General features: G+C 43.2%; 2 protein-coding genes across 5 annotated transcripts; one reads left to right on the forward strand and one right to left on the reverse strand.

Moving 5' to 3' along the window:
* Window positions 1-9: 9 nt before the first annotated feature.
* Window positions 10-8,869, reverse strand: u2surp (U2 snRNP-associated SURP domain containing). Of its 4 annotated transcripts, none has more exons than XM_076760981.1 (26): window positions 8,795-8,869; window positions 7,833-7,931; window positions 7,587-7,701; window positions 7,320-7,444; window positions 7,147-7,217; window positions 6,901-6,989; window positions 6,717-6,752; window positions 6,526-6,608; window positions 6,224-6,389; window positions 5,923-6,134; window positions 5,472-5,515; window positions 3,708-3,812; window positions 3,543-3,609; window positions 3,251-3,414; window positions 2,972-3,134; window positions 2,800-2,879; window positions 2,601-2,688; window positions 2,361-2,498; window positions 2,051-2,240; window positions 1,844-1,924; window positions 1,675-1,726; window positions 1,410-1,557; window positions 1,191-1,301; window positions 971-1,098; window positions 653-838; window positions 10-534 (listed from the first exon to the last, which is right to left on the reverse strand). In XM_076760981.1, exons 1-26 carry the CDS (start codon window positions 8,867-8,869, stop codon window positions 399-401), a joined length of 2,952 nt encoding a protein of 983 aa, XP_076617096.1. In that variant the 3' UTR covers window positions 10-398. The 4 variants fall into 4 exon arrangements, with proteins under 4 accessions (XP_076617096.1, XP_076617097.1, XP_076617099.1 ...); XM_076760982.1 differs by having other exon boundaries at window positions 653-862; window positions 8,795-8,861; XM_076760984.1 differs by lacking the exon at window positions 5,472-5,515 and having other exon boundaries at window positions 8,795-8,863.
* An 864-nt stretch (window positions 8,870-9,733) lies between these two features.
* pcolce2b (procollagen C-endopeptidase enhancer 2b) lies at window positions 9,734-18,656 on the forward strand. Its single transcript, XM_076761792.1, has 9 exons — window positions 9,734-9,999; window positions 10,274-10,382; window positions 10,836-11,091; window positions 12,287-12,411; window positions 13,095-13,231; window positions 13,316-13,479; window positions 14,454-14,537; window positions 16,898-17,065; window positions 17,429-18,656. The coding sequence occupies exons 1-9, from the start codon at window positions 9,866-9,868 to the stop codon at window positions 17,557-17,559; spliced, it is 1,308 nt and encodes a 435-aa protein (XP_076617907.1). The 5' UTR covers window positions 9,734-9,865; the 3' UTR covers window positions 17,560-18,656.
* Window positions 18,657-18,720: the final 64 nt, after the last annotated feature.

Genomic DNA, 18,720 nt, shown 5'->3' on the forward strand with positions numbered 1-18,720 from the left:
AAATGACACTTTGTTTATTAGGAATCCTTTTTAATGTGACTACAAAAACAGAAAATGACAGCATGAATATGACTGAATATTGTCATCACACTCTGTACGGGTGCGGTCTACCACATGGATGAATTCCATTGGGAGGTGATGGGGAATCAGACACACGAGCACATTATTTTTTTTTTTTCTTTGTACAATATAAAACAGCAATGGCCCCACCCATTTGATACACTAGATGGCAACCCATGCAACACCCTCCACTCTTCATTGTCTATACATTAACATGTGTGCAGAGATCTCGAGCTGCCACATCAGTCAGTCAACCTTTTATACAACACGGCGCAGAAAAGGGAAGAAAGGGGGAGGGAGGAGAATAGGCTGGTTTGGAGGCTGAAGGTAAAGACGTGTCAGTGTTTGCTCTTCTTTGATTTTTTGTGAGACCGGTGAGGTGACCTCGACTTGGAGCGGGACTTCTTTGCTGACTTCTTGGGCGTCCTGGAGCGCGACCTCCTGGATCGTTTGGGTGTGCGAGGTGACGGAGATCTGATGGGGGAAACATTACATCAATTCAGTCTGAAGCAATTCATACTGAAAACGGTTTAAAAGCTAAAAGCCCGGCTCTAATGACAACATGGGGAGAAGCCCTGACAGACAGTCTTACCTCTTGGAGGACTTCTTGTTGCTGGATCGTGGGGAGTCTTTATGGGAGGAGCGGGAGGATGTGTCTTTAGAGTACGAGCGGTCGGAGCGTTCTGATCTCTCTGACCGCTCTGAACGGGGCGAAGATGACCGGCCTCGTCTGCTGCTACTCCGCGTGGGGCTGGGTGAGCCGCTGTGACGCCGCTTCCTATCAACCGGAGGGGACAAACATCTGTCAGACAGGAAATTAAACACATCCCATGTTTTACTCCGAAACACCAGGCCAACACCTTGACTGATGGATGAACCCGATGCGCAGCCTGCCCGATGGTTATCTCACCTCTCCTTCCTGGTTGGCGTGTCCTCCTTCTCTTTTTCCTTCTTCAAGTCTTTCAACCGTGCCTCGGCTTTCTCCTTTTCTTTCTTCTCCCTCTCTTTCTCCCTTTCAAGTTTCTCCTTTTCTTTTTCCTACAATAAGGGAACACAATAAATGACCTCCATTTTGAAATTCAATTCTGGTGTCTGATACCACCTACAGTACAATGTGCAAAGCTCAATACCTTTTGTAGTAGTTTGTCCCTGTAGTGCTCCACCTGCTCCTGAATACTCTGCCCATGCTTCTTGGGCCTTTTCCCAGACTCCAGCTCATCCTGGAACTTCATGACCTTAACCTGGGTGAACAACACAAAGAAGAACGGTCAAAACAATGAGTTTCCACTTGCATACAACACACCGTGAATATGACATTTGCAGTGAGGGGTTTGTGACGTGTACGGTACCTCTATTTCTCTGAGCTTGGTGCGTTTCTCCTCATTCATTTCAGACATCTTCGCCTTCATATCCGAGTCATCTCTGATGGGGTTGGAGTAGCTCTGATTATCATCCGAGCGAGTGCTCCTGTCATCATCTTCACTGTCCTCATCATCCCTTCAGAGTTGGAAACCATTTATAGAAAAGGTTAAAATGTGCACTGGTGTATTTGCAGTACAGAACAGACCATTACCCTCAAAGGCTGACAAAAACACAACATCAGACAAAACTCACTTTTTTGTTTCTTCTGGCTGCTCAAACATTTCCCATTTTGAAGTCGTTACAGCTGAGGAGCAAACAGAGACATTACTGGAACTGAATGCACACTCACACCTGGTGAGATAAAGACACTTTACATACTGAAGGCAAAACTTTGTAGTTTGATGCCAGTTAAAGGTCTCACCTTGAGCTTCTAACTCGGCCTCGTCCACTGCTTCCCATTTTGAGGGCGCTACCTTGAATGTTGCCTCCTTTGATTGATCCACTATAAAAAACAGAAAATTAAGAGTGACTGACTGAACAGCAGCTGCATGCGGTAACACATCTGGACTGAGATCATCAGTAACAACCGCTTCACACAACACCCTATGTTAATCTTTGCACCACTCACAAGGTATTCCATCTAGGTCTTCTTCCATGGGCTTGATAGGAACACCATCTAGGTCATCCAGGGGAGCTCCGTCAATAGGAGCCCCATCAATGGGCCCTCCATCAATCGGCACCCCATCCACATCCTCGAGGGGAGTGCCATCTACATACTCTCCTATCGGAGCCCCATCAAGGTCGTCTGCTGGCTCCGCCTGGGTCAAAGACGGCACAAAACAAATTCAAGCTAGGCCTTTAGTAACTGATGGGATCGGTTTTGAGAGCCAGGTTAGTCTGAGGGTATTACAACGGTCAAGTACTGTTATGTTTTTTACCTCCACAACGACGACAACGGGTTCCTTCTCTGCAGCGAGATTAACTAGACCCAGGAAGATGTTCTGCAGCTTGATAAGGAAGGGGTCTGGATACACGGCCCAGTCCTCCCACGCCCGGAAACATGACATCACTCGTTGCTGCCACAAAGAAGAAAACAAGACATGGATGATTAAATGACGAACCGAATGAGTAAATTGTTCTGTGTGTAGTTTACTGAACCAGATTTGGACGTTTGGTACCTTAAAGTTCTCACTCTGAAGGTGGCCCTGTATCGCCTTGTATGTCGCATTGAGGTCTGAGAAAATCTGGCAGAGCTTTGCCTCAAAACTGTGGAGAAGAGCATTCATGTGAATTCGAAACGTAAGTAGTGAATTGGGTGCACCAATCTTAAATGAATACAGTGTGATACAGAGCAACAGGGTAAATTACACCACTTACTATTTTCTGTAGTAAGACGCATTGGTTACTTTGGCAGAAGAATTGTACAGCACATCAGAAACTAGATATAACCGTGCAATCTGAAATGTAAAGAGAGAATAGGAATTAATTGTGATTCCATGTGAGACATTCACGGAGGTTACTGGAGCAGACACTCAGCGTTGAATCTTACCTTCTTGGGAAGAGGGGTCTTGAGGATGGAGAGAGACTCTGTGATGCACTCCACAATCTCTTCAGCTGCTTCGGCGTGGCTGAGACAAAACAACATGGCTTCTGCTATGTCGCCCCTCCTGGGAGTCAAACCACGTAGCATCTCCTCTAGTTTGTCCCGCTCCCTGCAGAGATGAAGGCCAATTAAGTGCGACTATTGAACTGCAGGGCATTTTAACACAACTTACTAACAAACATTTTAACTGAATCTCTGCTGAAATGGAGGAGGAAACTGTCTTACTCTTCTTTTAAACAGCCTTTCTTGCTGGACTCCTCCTCTTCCTCTTCCTCCTCACCATCATCATAAGGACCATGGAGGTATGGATTAAGAGGAGGCGGACGCCACAAAGAGCCGTTCTTAAACATCCTAAAGTCGTCTGTTCGCCATTTGCCTGGTGCTTCACCCTAAGCAAGCAACAGTTTACAGCTGCTATCAAAACAAATCCTGCTGGACTGTGAATCCAGAACATCGACACCACTGAAATATTGTGCAGATTTTGTACTCAAGCAGTGGTTAAACACAGAAATCAAACCTGTAGTATGGAGTAGAGCTTCCACCGGTAGTATACATGTGCTGGGCTCTGGTTCTCAAACAGAAACCTGGAAGAAAAAAAATGAAAACATGAGCGTAACTGTGCTAAAAACTCACTCCTACAGTGATAACAAGTAATTCATTACAGATGTGCAGCGGTACTGACCTGTACATGGGATTGTTGATTTCTCTGTTCATGATCATGGCTTCAAACATTGGGCCTTCACGCACCACAAACTCGATCATTCGGTGGATGAGAGAGAGCAAATTCCTACAAGAAAAACACAGTTAAAGCAAACGGATTCAGACTGGCCGGACCCTTGACCCCTATAAAAAGCCTGTCTGTTTGTTTCATTTATGCTTGGTGGTGTGACACTCGAACAGTTGTCTCCTGACAGACGTGACGCATGTTTTACAAAACAAATGTTGCAGGGCAGAACTGCAGCTGTCGCATACAGTGGGCTGAAGCTGCACAGTGCACTGCCATGGTAATATCTGCTCTAAAAAGGTACCTGGCGGGTGATTTCATTTAAATGACTCAGCAAGAGATAAACAATATATATTTATTACTCATTTCCTGTGAGGGAGGCGGTGATGCAGATCTTGGGAGAGAGAACTCTGAGTGTCACGTGACCAAGCATAAATTTAATGTCAACTGTGACTATGCCTCTGAGCCAGTGTTTAACATCAATGCATAAATCAAAAATCTCAACTCAAAATCACAACTGATGACTTTCGTATTAATGAAGAATTAATTTTGAAAAACTAACAATTCGGGGAACAGAAGATTGTTTTTTTAATTGTGCATACACTGTTACAAGTTTATGCCTTTAAGGCTGCAGAGCAACAGGCTTTAATTACATTGCATTGCCTGGACGCTTTCTTTGAAATCTTCCGAGATTCGAATTTGACAAAAGGTGAAGCTAAAGAAGAAAATAGGAGCGAGACATTGACAAAGACACTGCATTAACTGAAAAGTCTGTGAATACAGTGCCTTTCAATTCCCGCTCATCTCCTGTCCAATGTGAAGTGAGGAAGAACACCAAAGCAGTATAGGGCTGTTGGCCTAAACAGGCTGAACATGTTATCTACTGGTGACTGAATACAGTGCAAATGGGATCACTAAAGTTCTTTTGTGACAATTTCGGGGAGATACATAGTGCAGGCTGCATACAATTATCCTCAAGTGGCCAACAAGACAAAGGATGTCTTTCATTTGACAACACAGATCACATTTACTTGTATTGGAGCCGATCGTACCAATGGCGTGGTAAAATTCAGTATACTTTCCCAATCCATCCCATGAGGCTTTTCAGGTCCCTCGCTGCTGCAGACAGTTCAACTTGTGCTGCTCACCAAGGCCAATGTCAAAGGTCATATAGAGACTAATACTGGCATGTTTGGATTGGTTGGCAGGGGCCAGATTTACTGAGCTCCCGATAGAGTGACAGAGGCCAAGGGGGTAGACGGTCTGAGTGAGCAATGGTCAGAGACCAGGATTTCCTGACTACAGATCTAGAATCAGCAGACTGTATGTGGAAGAGTAACATGTCGCTTAAGTTGAAAAAAAAACAAAAAAACAAAACACAATTAATGTTGATGTATGGAGTGAAACTGTGATGCACTGAAGTCATGATGTCTGGCTCTAAACAGCACATTAAATAAGCACTATAATGATGTTTTTGCTACATATTTAAAGGACACATGAGTGATGGTGGAGTGTGAGAGAGCAAGGTACAAAACAAACTCATCGGTAAGTATTGTTCTATCCACTAATATGATGGCATTGTACAGCAGCCTCAACCATTGCTCACGCATACTGACCAGCCCCCTGTAGCATGCAGTGATCAACCGATCAAACTTTTAGCTTCATTATGGGATGTTTTTTTTCTAAGTTTGTACACCAATTTAAAAAAAGAAAAACATGTACCTTTCTGTTGGGATAACCACTTTGACTATGGCTTGCGACAGAGTCTGTATATGAAGTCACATCAGATAATAAACATAGAATGTGAGTATTGTTAAAAGGCAACAGGTGAAAATATAAAAAATGCATTTTAAAAAGTGCAAATAGACAACAACTCTGCTTTACTGCTGTCATTTTTTCTAAAGGCCAAACACCCCTGACACTGTATTCATTATCCATAAACACCTCTCTGCAACACTGAACATTTTCCACACACTAACATTTCATTACACCAACAGTTCTATACAGTGCAAAACTAGTTAAATTCAGTCAACAAGACAGAAACTATCACTTACAGAAACATGGATTTAAACCTGCACTGACTGCTCATTATAAAGGCTAACATCTTACCAGCTGCATTAACAAAACACTGCCATAACCCATGAGAAAAACCTAGGCTGACATGCTGAGTTACCTTCTCAAACTCCTCCTTATTTTTAGGTGGAGGAAGCAGGGGAGCATTGGGGTTCTTGAGCCTCTCCCGGGGCTGTGCGTTGAAGGGCTGGCCAGAGGGAGGTGGTGGGAGTGTGTGCTCCATCATGGAAGGAGGGATGTAGATGGGGTGGGGTGGGATGGGCACACCTTTGCCCCATCCTAATTTCATCTCAAAGTTCATTATCATCTTTCCTGTAATTGGAGTAAAAAATGAATTGTTTACAATGACTGGAAGTGTGTCACTTATTTATTTAATAGCTTAAAAAAACACAGCCTTGTACCGTTTAAGTTCTTGAGTGCTCGCTCAGCATCCCTCCTGTTCATGAAAGCCACAAAGCCACAGTTCCTCTCCCGGGCCCTCTCCTCGTCTGTCCTCGGCCACATGATCTTCACACTGGCAAGCGGGCCATAGCGGCCAAACTCTTGACACAGCATCTCCTCGTTCATCTATAAAATAACAAATAACATACATCGGTCACAGAAAACCAAGAGCTCACATCAAGGCCTCCTGCTCACAGCAAAGCTACAGTATGTCTGTCAGTATTTTACTGTTTTTCTTCCCCACTTCAGGATACAAATTCACCTGTGGATTGATGTTTCCAAGATATAAGTTAGTCGTCGATGGGTCTCCAACATCATGGGAGCCTGGAGCACAATCATCCAAAACTGCAGAGACAGAAAAGAGAGAAGAATTTCCTACTGCTGTCTGACAGAACAATATATTTTCGTAGCATGATGAAAATATTCACGGCCACTGTATTAAGTCAAAATTACCACTGGACGGACGGTTTCTTCTTGAAGAACCATCCGCTAAAAGAAGCAGAAACGCAGTATAAATTTTGTTTCAGGGTGCAAGTGGAGAAAGGGTGTCGGGGAGTGCAGTAAGGCGTGCAGGACAGGGTCAGTTCAGGCCATGTTAGTACATGGAGCACAGCTGCACAGCTTAAAAGACACTTACATGAGCGCCTTCCGTCTGTGCCCGAGAGAGGTTCGAATCGACTAACACGTCCTTTCATCTTGTGTCTTTCATCCCTTTCCTCCTGTATTCTGCAGGAAACAGCATAAAAAACAATTAAGTACAATCAATGTTCAAATTTTGTACTTTCATAACTGCACCGTTCTATACCATAACACCCAGGAGCCGCTAGCTTCCCAATAATCCCAACATTTAAAATGTGTAATATATTTATGCGTTGAAACTTACTGTTTAAGTTCTTCTTTGAAGAGCTCCAAGTTGCTCTTCTTCTTTTCCTTTTCATTGCTTTTCTTCACAGACTGAAATACAAATGTGGAAATATTGTCAGCACAGTAAAAACAAAGCATTATTTAATATAGCTGTAACAAGAGAGGCTACTTGTTGACTGTGATAGTACTTACATGTCTTTTGTCTAATGCCAAAAACTGAGGTGGGGTTTCCAAAGGCAAGAAGCTTTTTGTTTGGGTCTCAAAGCGAGACTTGGGCTTGTACAGCTTTCCTCTCTTCTCATCAGCAGCTGCCTCCTCTGAAAAGAGAAAGCGTGTTTGTTCTGAATTCCACTGCAATTACATTGGCATTTCACCTTTTCAAGTCACGGATGCTTGTGCTCTAACATTTCATGCAAGCCATTTGGGAGACACATAATGTAAATAATAGAAATGTTGTACCTTTGGTTGCATTTGCAATGCCACCGCGGACAAAAGCCTTGACTTTGCCCTCCCCTCCTCCTTCAAAAGCAGCAAGAAACTCCTCATAAATCTCGGCTGCTGCTCGCTCATCCTCCTGAACAGAGAACACAGTGTCAAAATAAATAAATACATAGTTTATACGACAGAAAGTTATCTTTACAAAATGTGTACGAAGTTAGCAAACATAATACAGACAACACTGTTAAAAAGAAAGCATATAGGTACCTTTTTCTTTATTTCATCTTGTTCCTTCTTGCTTAGGGTCCTCTTTGCCACTGCCATTTTACCAATGCTGAAAGACTTAAGTTTGCTCTCAAGCAGCGCCTGAAGATGTAAACAAAGCACGGTGAGCTTTCAACAGGTATTTCATGGTAATGTAAAGCCAATCTAAAATTTGGGTGCATGTAACACATTCAGGTGAGCTAACAGATCACTACTAATCTAGGTCATGTTACTTATAACTCAGATGATTACTAAAGCGTGACAGGTATCACGTTGACAACTAAATTACGCGGGGTTCATTAGTGTAGCGCCACGCAACTCACTACACTGTAAAGTGAGTTGCCCACTCGCAGTTCGTGACCACTGCCCTGATCTTTGATTGTACTTCTATAAACTGCATTTATTCCAGTTGTATTTTCTGCTTAGGTGGCGCCGGACACCAAGTGGCTAGCGCTACAACTGAGCAAGCTAGCAAGAGGCCTAACAAGCTGATATCTGCTGCAGCGCCACCGAGTGAATACATTTAGCGCCGACTGACTGTTAGAAAGAACTAAGACTGAATAATATTAGGCCTGAAATCCCAATTATCTAAGCTACTATTATCAAATTCAAACATATGAACTAAACTTTGTTCTGACCACTACGTATGTCGATATCAGCCAGTTAGCTGTGCAAACAATATTCCTTTCTGGGACAACTGCCCTATTCCTAGTGGTGGTAGCTAAATCGTTAGCTTAGCTTACTTTAGCTACATTAGGCAGTGTGGCCGGAGAGCCTACGGTTAGCATTAGCGCGTTGCTTGGTCAACTACGTTAACACCGTTGCGCACACTCGTACGTTAACTCTTGTCTCTTGCAAACTACAAATGTGTAAATACTAAAGGCTGTTACGGCATACCATTATTTACATTGTTTTCACTGCAACAGAGAAGACCTAGCTAATGCAAGAACAAACGGGAAATTCACCTTAGCGCTAGCTTTTTGAGAGCCACCAGGCGTTCGGTCCGCCATCTTTTGTGGAACTAAAATAACATCGATCATCGATTACAAGACAGCGGCAAATGTGAAACTCCAGGCGACACAGTAGATCACCGAATCAACGATAGCTGAACTTGTTTTCTCTGCCTCTCTTTGATGATCATGTTTACATGCAAATAAAAACCGCATCTGGAGCCGTGTTATGGAAATTGCAATAATTTAGAGAGACAAAGCAATCTCTCGTTTTACATGGTCAATTAAAACATTTATACTAATTGTTTTATCATTAAGTCACAGAGGCTAAAGATATATGGCTTCTTCCACCAAAGCCCAAATAGATACGTATGTAGCTCAATGCAAGATCTTAATCTGTATCCAGTCATTTCATTGATAAAGCTAAGTGAAAACACGATGCAGTATATTTGAGCTATCACATACGCAGCTTCATGTAGTTGTTTATACCACATTTAATCCAGCGGGTGGCGCTCTATCTCTCTCTCTTTCTCTCTGTCTAGCGGTAGTCTGTCTCTGATACCTGTGCATATTATTCTGACAACCTGCAGCCAAAGGCGAATTCAAACACGTGTTTTAATGATTTTTCAGCTGCTGTAAAATGTGCATTCCTCTCAGAGAGCAGGTGTCCTCCCTCACTCCACATCTGGATAACACTGTATATGCAGCCTACACTGCAGACACGGACTTGTGAGCTCCTGGTCATACATTAAGTCTCTGCCATGTGCATATGGTCCATATTGACTGGAATGCCAAACCATTCAAGTGTGAGTTCTTAGCTCAAGTTTATTCATGCTACTTCCTTCAAGGTTTCTCAGGCCAGGTGCTGAATAATACTAACGTGAGACCTCACACCCTCCCAGCGCTTCTTTAATGGTTTCTTTTTTTTTTTTTTTTTTTTTTTTTTGGAAAAAAGCAGCAGCCTGTGCTCCGTCCCTCCTACCACGCAGAACAAACGCTATATTCATCTGCTCCAGCTTGCAGTTACTGAAACTCCCCGCAGGAACTCCTGGGTACTTTTCCCCACCGTTCCAGCTGCTGAACACAATGCCATTCATGCCACGGGGCGAAAACAGGCGAAGCGCCTGCTCCGTTAACCCAACAATGTGGAGAACATGCAGTATTTTTTGCGCATGGAGTCTACTGTTCCTGGCAGAGGTCTGTGCGCAGTCTCAGCGGAGGTACACCTTTATTTACTTTCTTTAATTCAATTAATTTTTGAGCAAGGTGTCAAGGATCTCACGTAGCCGGTGGAGGAGCAGCGTCAGTGGACTGGAGTTTATTCAGAGGAATATTCTGCAGTCTGGGCTGCCTCCAGTCAGGACATATGGCGCATTAAGTGAAACCTGTGTTGAACCGCAGGCTGTCGTTAACGTTTATGCATGTTTATTGCTTTGACACATCATCATCATTTGGTATTTGCAGAATAGAAAACATGTTCTCTCCCCCGTTTAGACCAACCTTCACATGCGGTGGAAACATTACAGGGGAGTCTGGAGTCATCGGGAGCCAGGGGTACCCAGGAGTTTACCCCCCAAATACCAAATGTGTGTGGAGAATCACAGTGAGTCCAGTTTCCTATTCACGTTTTGCTTTTCCACCAGAGCCAAGAGCAATGGTGATGATGCAACTGCTCAATTGTTAATTAAAAACACACCAAACAGCTGCACAGTATACTGTAATGGTATGATACTCTTCCACTAACCCCAAGCTCCTAATTTCCCTCTAAAAATACTTTACCACAGCCAGCTCAAGGCAGCTTTTGTTGACTGGCTCCATTACATGACTGTACATCTAAGCAGTCTAATTCATAGTATGGCTGGACCTAGTTGCATTTAGCCTGCTGCACCAAAGTCAGGCTTACTGTGTAAAAATGTGTTGTTATTATCTGCAATCACATGTGGAAAACATTGTTTTACTGGACATCACTGAAGCCAATATCCACTGGAGGAGTGGTGTTTTATTGCTCTCAGCAATAACGATAATTATGTGAAATTGACCCTTCATTCTCACCCAGGTCCCTGAGGGAAAGGTGGTGGTCCTGTCATTCCGCTCTATTGACTTGGAGAGCGACAACCTGTGCCGCTATGACTATGTGGATGTTTACAGCGGTCATGTCAATGGGCAGAGACTCGGCCGCTTCTGTGGCACGTTCAAGCCAGGAGCCCTGGTTTCCACAGGCAACAAGATGCTCATGCAGATGGTATCTGATGCCAACACCGCTGGGAGTGGCTTCCTGGCTGTTTTCTCTGCTGCCCACCCACATGAGCGAGGTAGGCAAGCATGGGAGGAAGAGTAGTTTGGGCTTGCATGTGCTTATTGTTGATGCCCTGCAAACAGGAGCAAGGCAGTGTAGCAGCAGCATAGAGAATGTAATACAGAGCCACACAGGACTGTGTCTCAGCCATGGCTTCACCCCATAAAGGAATCTGATACTGGCCTGGGAGTGCGTCTGTTTGAGCAGGGGGTTAGTCATTAAAACGCAAATTAACAGGCCTGTTTAACACAAATTGCTTCACTGAGGTCATTGCGTGGTACAAAGATGCCCAGACAGAGGGAGAAAAAGTTTTACCTCCTGAAGTCGAGCTCAGCTTTTGCGTAATACTGGGAATCACTTAGACACAGAGGAATAACAAAACAGGAGGTGTAGTTTTCCTTCTGCTCAGAAAACACACGGGACCTTTGGGGGTTTCATTTGTCCGAGACAAGGCTATGGGTTTGAGGAATATCTCAACACTTCTCACAGCATGATGTGGAATGTCTCACTGACATTTACTGGAGCTCTTCAGTAGAAGGTCCAGGTCAGACGTATCACTTAGTGTTGAACGAGTCTCTTCCTCTCTGCAGGGTTGCAAAGTCTCATCTGCTGTTTTGGTGGAATTTTAATGGCTGGTTCTCTGTACTCAAAGAGCTGACAGCTGTAACGGACAATGGCTATTAACAAGCCTGCCTGGCTCTTACACAATGAGATGGTAACAGACTGTTGCCATACTGTCTCCGCGCGTTGCTGAAACTGTACAGCACAACATTTGTAAAGTGTCTATTTTTTGTACTAAATTGTACTTCTTTTCAATGTGTTGGAAAGGGAACATCAGTCTAAGTGTGTGTTACAAAGAAAACATGTCTTCGAGAGATTCAGTTCTTTGACAGTCTGGACAGCTTGTAGTTATTGAAGTAATGTTTCACAGATGCTCGACTGACACATGTTGTCTTTTTTGGAGCTGTTCACTGCACAGGAATCATAATTGACTTACTTTTTAAGATGCACATGATGACGAAGTGAGCAACGAGAGCACCTATTATAGTAAACAAGAGGTTAATTGCAGGATCATATAATGCAGACGCCATTCCACCCATTAAAAGAATAATGAATAAGATCTGGATTTTTTCCTTCAAGGACCGGTGATGATAACTTGCACATTGTTCCTGATGACAATGCAAGATCTAACTGAAATCACATCTCCACAGGGGAGCAGTACTGTGGGGGCAGATTGGACAAGCCCTCTGGGACTTTCAAAACACCCAACTGGCCTGAGAAGGACTACCCAGCTGGTGTCACCTGTTCCTGGCACATAGTGGCACCAAAGAACCAGGTCAGAGTATAAAAGAAGGTGCCGCATGTAAAGTTCATATAAGAAAGACTGTTAAAGCAATACAGATGAAGGGAAACTGGCCTGTTAAACTAGGTTAAAACATGGACACCAAAATCATCCACGTGTCTACAGTAGATCTCTGATGCTCGCTGATCCAAACTGAAGTGTGGATCATGACGCTATCACCTGTTACCAATGAACCTGTTTACTTAACCGTTATCTTTGCCAGCTTTTGTTGCTCCTGTCCCAAGTTGTTTGTAACATGTTGCATATATTTACAAAAATCAGTGACGTTGATGAGGTAAAACATTAAGTATGTTGTTTTTGTACTGTTTTCAATTGAGTTTATGTCAAAAAGGATTAGAAAATTATCACCAATTAAGATCAAACTGTCAGCCGTCAAGCATTGTGGGTAATTTAGTTGATGAAAAAGATGATATCTGTGCTGCTGCTGCTTTGACTTTGATCTTTTTTCTTTTAAACTGTCCATCATTAGTCTGAAATTGTTCGAGTACTGCAATGTTAAATCTGTGGCGTAATCTTTTAAGAAGGCTCAACGTGTGGGGAACAAGACTACATCACACCACAAGTGGTAGCCTTTAATCAAACAGCCTACCCTGATAGCCCGATTACAAGGTTTTGCTTGATGAAAGATTTTCTTTGTGATCCGTCTCCTGCTGCAGATTATTGAAGTCAAGTTTGAGAAGTTTGATGTGGAAAGAGATAACTACTGCCGCTATGACCACGTCTCCATTTTCAACGGGGCGGAAATCAACGACGCCAAGAGGATTGGCAAATACTGTGGAGACAGCCCCCCAGCGTAGGTGATTCAGTCATGAAGATTCTGAAACATCCATCCTGTGAATTCCTCTCAGTTCACGCTCTTGTCTGGGTGTCTTTGCAGGCCGGTGTTCTCGGACGGGAACCAGCTCCTTATCCAGTTCCTGTCAGATCTCAGTCTGACCGCAGACGGCTTCATTGGACACTACAAGTTCAGACCAAAGAAATTTCCCACCACCACGATACCGCCCACCACCACCACACAGCCAGTCACCACCAGGCCCATACGTAGGTAGCAACTTTTATCCAATAAAAACCTCTGGAAGGCTTCTAACATCTGTATTTGTTGATGTAGCTATGAGACATACTGGCTTAGTACTACTGGCTCCTCTTGCTAACATGTGGGGTTTATCTTTCACTTTAAACACGGGGGGACATCTGGAATCTGCTTCTGATAGCAAGACAAGAACGAAATGAAAAGTGCTGCTTAAGTAAGAGTCAACTCTTTCAAGAACTGCTCATGGTTAAGAATTCTGTGCACATGAAATGGGTGAAAGTGATCCCTTAAACAAAAATAAATCAAACTAAACAGTTGATTTTCACAGTCTGATGAGCAGTTGTGATGCATGGTTGTACAATACAGCACTGGAGACTGCAGGTCCTATTAAAGCTGCAGCCAACCGCAGCTCATGGCCAAAGACAACATATGCTTAAGCTCTGCCTCATGCTCACTTCACATTTCTCTTAAAATGTACATAAGTTCATATACAGTGTGGGCGTGTCTGCACCCACTATCACAACTCATTTTCATACTCAAACTCACATTCCCACAGATTGTTTTGTTTTTTTTTTTCCCTGAGTCAAGCCAGGTTATTTTGGCGCCTGCCTGCCATGATGTCAGACTGTCACAATGCTTTCTGGTTGGCTTATCTTTCCTGATTCCCCCCCCCCCCCGCAGTAAAAATAATATTTAGACAGCCACCTTGTGTTTTCTTTCCATTTTCCTCTATGGACTCTTTACTATCTCTAACTCTAAAAACAGATGTTCACTTGTCACATTAAGTTGCTATTTTACACGTTGTTTAAACACAGCTATTCATTTGAGGAGAAGCTCTTGTGTTCCTGAGAATACTCCGTAAATAAACCACAGTAGAACCAGATGCAGCCATAACTTTCATGCTTGCAACACTGGCAGGCAAAATTACAGAGATTGCAATATGTTATGTGTGTGTGTGTGTGTGTGTGCGTGTGTGTCCCCGCAGCTCTGAAGTACTCTGTAGCCCTGTGCCAGCAGAAATGTAAAAGACGAGGAACACTTGAGAGCAATTACTGCTCCAGCAATTTCGGTAAGAACATCAGTGCCTATTACAATTTCTGTCTACCACATACGCTGCAGTCACTGCTATCTTGCAGCTCATGCTCATTTCATTACTGGACTCACCTTCTGTCACATACATACTAATCCTAAAAAGTCCAAACCAGTGCAGATTGTTTGGAGATATACGTCAGCGCAGCCCGCATTAACATCAGCAGCCAAATCCCCCCTAACAAGCAGTTCACAGTCCTGATCATTCACTATCTTTGCTTCTCTGATTTCCCACTGCTCATCTCAAAGACTTCCTTGATAGGCTGTCAGGAAGTGAAGGAGGGTATACAGTAAGACACAGTTACCTCCAGTGCAAATACACACACACACACACACAGCCTCTAACTGTGAGCAAACTGTTGATAAATGAACGTGTTGATTCAGGCCCGGCCTCCGTTTGCTGCTCCGCCGCTACTGTGATGTTTTCCTCTCGGAGATGTTTACCACATGTGTTAGATTGGAGTTTCAAAGAGTTCGCTTGGATTTGCATCAGGAAGGGAAGGAAAGGCAAGCGGTGTGGTGGTGCATGCGGAAAAAGCGGCGCATGTGATGTGGCGGCGGAGTCGGCACACCATGCGCTGCATCACTTCTAATTAAGTGGCGAGACAGTGCAGTGAAAATAGTCCAATCAACACTTACAGTCATAACATTTGGTCCTGTTTAGTCTAATGGTGTGATATATGCATGTTGAATTGTCAAAAGCAGTTGGCTGGTTTATGTAACAGTAGCAGCAGATACATTAACATCACCGAAGCAGGCAGTCCTCTGGCTGTTCTCATGCCTGTCAGGAAATGAAACAGGCAGCATGTGAAGTCGACACATATTGGTACCATCAGTGTTCATGCTCCACTGTCGCTCAGCTGTCACTGCTGTTTCGTCCATGGTGATCGAGTCCACACAGCAAAACTGACATTTTTTTCTTCTTTTGTCCTGGTCAGACGAAACAGGAAATGACTGCAATTTCACACATTTGTGACATTTTTGTAGCACAAACAGACAGAAATAAAGAGGCGGGAGGTACGGTATGTAGCAATTCTGTATTCTGGTGTTACTTGGTGAGTTTCTCTCTATTTTCTGTCTGTATTAGATTATATTGTTATACAATATGGAATCCCCCACTGACTCACATGCACAACATCTCAGCTGTCTGCTGGATAATTATGACATCACACGTTTAACTTGGCCTCATCACAGCCAGGGCCATATCCTGGAATTATCTTCAAAAAGTCTTAAAATTACCGCAAATGATATCCTTGATGTGTTTTCTGAGATTTTGAGTCTGGGCTATTAGCTCGTGGATGGATGAGGGAGCCATAAAAAGGTCGAAAGGGGAGTGCTGAAAGCCTGAAAGGAAACGCTGATGCTGTTAATTCACCGTGACATCTTTATAGACAGGCCGCACTTCACAGACGGGAGCTGAAAAGTAGTAGGCACACGTTGTTCACGGTTCTCTCAGATTATTGATGACCACAATAAAAAAGTAGATTCCCGTCATGCTAAATTCCCCGCTGTAAATTCCAGGCTGTCTTTTCCCTCATGTTGAAACATTTGATGTAAATTCTTCACTTTATACGCACCAAGTTCTGTCCTGATAGAAAATCCCCAGACTTCCCTTTACTTTAGCCTGCGGCATGATAAACAGAAGTGCTGTATTTATAGGTTTGTTAGCCGTGCAGCATGGCGCTAGTCAGTCTGTCGGCCCTTTGGTCCAGACTGAAATATCTTAACATCATTCAGATGTTAAGATCATGTGTCAACAAGCATTGTATGGACTGTGATATTTGACATTGATGCCTCATTCGAGATGAATCATAACAACTTGGTTTGTGACTAAATACTTGAAAAACTGCTGACATTCTGACAACATTCCCATCAGCCTCAGCTACATTTTGTGCTTAGTGCAAATAAGCAAATGCTACCATGCTAACACACTAAACTAAGATGTTAACGAGCTTGTTAACATGCTGATGGTAGCGTTTAGCACAAAGCACCGCTGTGCCCAAGTGCAGCCTCACAGAATCACTAGCATGCCTGCAGACTCTTCATCTGGTTGCTGTCTGTTTAATATGAGTCAATAATGTTTTTTCTTTTGGTTTTCCAAAGTCTAATTTTGCTGCTGCTGTCCCTCAGCTTAAAGCTTTGGCTTTTGTTCTAACCAAAGCCCAGAAATGGCACTTGCCAAAGTAGTGACAATTTTGTTTATAGAAATTAAAACAAAACTTCTAAATCCCTGTTTTTAATCCTTGTTTACGCAAAGTTAACCAAGAATTGCAGGGGCACGGATATTCTCTGCACTCTTTGTGATGTCATGAACTGTGTGTATGTGTGTGTCTGTGGCAGTGATTACTGGGACTGTCATTACTGCTGTGATGAAAGGAGGAAGTATGTACGCCACTATCTCCATCATCAACGTGTATAAAGAAGGCAGCCTGGCCATTCAACAGGCAGGAAAGACCATGAGCACCAAGATCATCATCCTGTGCAAGAAGTGTCCATTTATCAGAAGAGGTGAGTTCACTGGTGAAAGTAAATTGGCTCCGTGTCCTTGAGATTGTTTATGAAACCGCTGTCTAAATGATTATAATCAGTATGCAGTTGCTGGTTTCTGACTTGTTTTCAATAACCTATGACTCTGAGTTTGCCTCCTTTGCTGTTCCGTCATGCTAAGTTGGTAGAGCTTGCCCCAGAGTGTGAGGTGAGAGGCACAACTCACTGTCCAAGCACTCAGTGAAACATTAAATATGTTTATATGTATGCATATAAACATATGGTATACAGACCTTACCGTGTGGAGATTCTCATATTTGGCCTCCCTGAATGTCTCTGCCGTTCCGCCACTGCATTCAGGTTTTTTTTGTGTGACCTCACCAGGCTTGAACTACATCTTCATGGGCCAGGTGGACGAGGACGGCCGGGGCAAAATCGCCCCTCACCACTTCGTTATGGTGTTCAAGACCAAGAACCAGAAAGGACTCAACGTTCTGAAAAACAAGCGTTGCTGAGTTCCAGTCGCTCTGTGGATCTCCACTGGACAGGTGTGCCTGAGGCTGAGCTGCGGATGGAAACAATTGAGCAAAAAGCAAATAAAAAGCAAAAAAAAAGGATTTCCATCTCAACAATGCAAACACAGGCCTCACAAACAAAGCAGAATCTGGATGCAGGGACGCCAGCACAAAACAAACTCCACATGATTCATTCAATTAGGAGCAACTCAGATTTTTCTATTTATTCATTTCGCTTCGGATCGCATGTTTTGAGAATAAACAAGAAGACATTTAGTACTTTCACTCTGTCTTCTATTAACAGACCAGTCGCTTAGTCTGTTTGGCAACTTCAGATTAATCAGCAACAAAATGAGCTGAAATTTCCATCCCTGCTCTCAGCCCGTTCTCACTCCGCGGCGTCACATTCCTGCCGTGCCCCTGGCAGGGAATTAAACTGTAGGCAGTAACAGGAGCCCAGAATACAGACGATAGCAGCTCACAGAGACGTTTCATAAGACAAACGTTACTCTGATTGTTTCGAGTTTTCAGTGCGCGTCTGTTCTGACATCCCATGATTGCACTATTCACCTAAAATTTTTCCAAATTCTACTTTTCAGCTGCTTCCCCTTGAAGCTGCGGAGTGCAGTGTGAATTAGTTTGCATTAAACAAACACATCTGTCTGACAGAAGAGTCTCAAGCCCTGATTGATACCCGTAGCGGATTTGTCACAGCTGCTTGCCGTAGTTGTAATGACGGTGTTAATAACCTGCAGTTAATTTTCTGTTTTCAACTTCAATGAGCAGGATTAGGAAGTTTTTAAGTGGTGATTAAAAAGTGCAATATTTAATATAATCATGTTTCTTTTTCTTTTTCTTTTTTTTTTAAAAGATGTTTATGCTGGTTTTATGTGAAACAAATGAGGACCTTCCTAGCTAAAGCGCTTTTCTTCAGCTTGTTTACAGATGCAAAGCACCACCATCAGCATACACCTTTTAGTTACTTTGTTTTTAAAGGCAGAGGTATTACATGAAAATTATTTTCATATGGAAAAAGTCTGTGAATATTATTTATATTTTATTGTTTTCATCTGCCCAAATAAAACTCCTTTACTCTTTTCCTTTTGTTTGTCTGTCATTACACAAGAACGGTCAGTGGGAAACCAAATAATGCCAAATAAT

Source organism: Chaetodon auriga, chromosome 21 (genome assembly GCF_051107435.1).
Source record: "Chaetodon auriga isolate fChaAug3 chromosome 21, fChaAug3.hap1, whole genome shotgun sequence".
NCBI lineage: Eukaryota > Metazoa > Chordata > Actinopteri > Chaetodontiformes > Chaetodontidae > Chaetodon > Chaetodon auriga.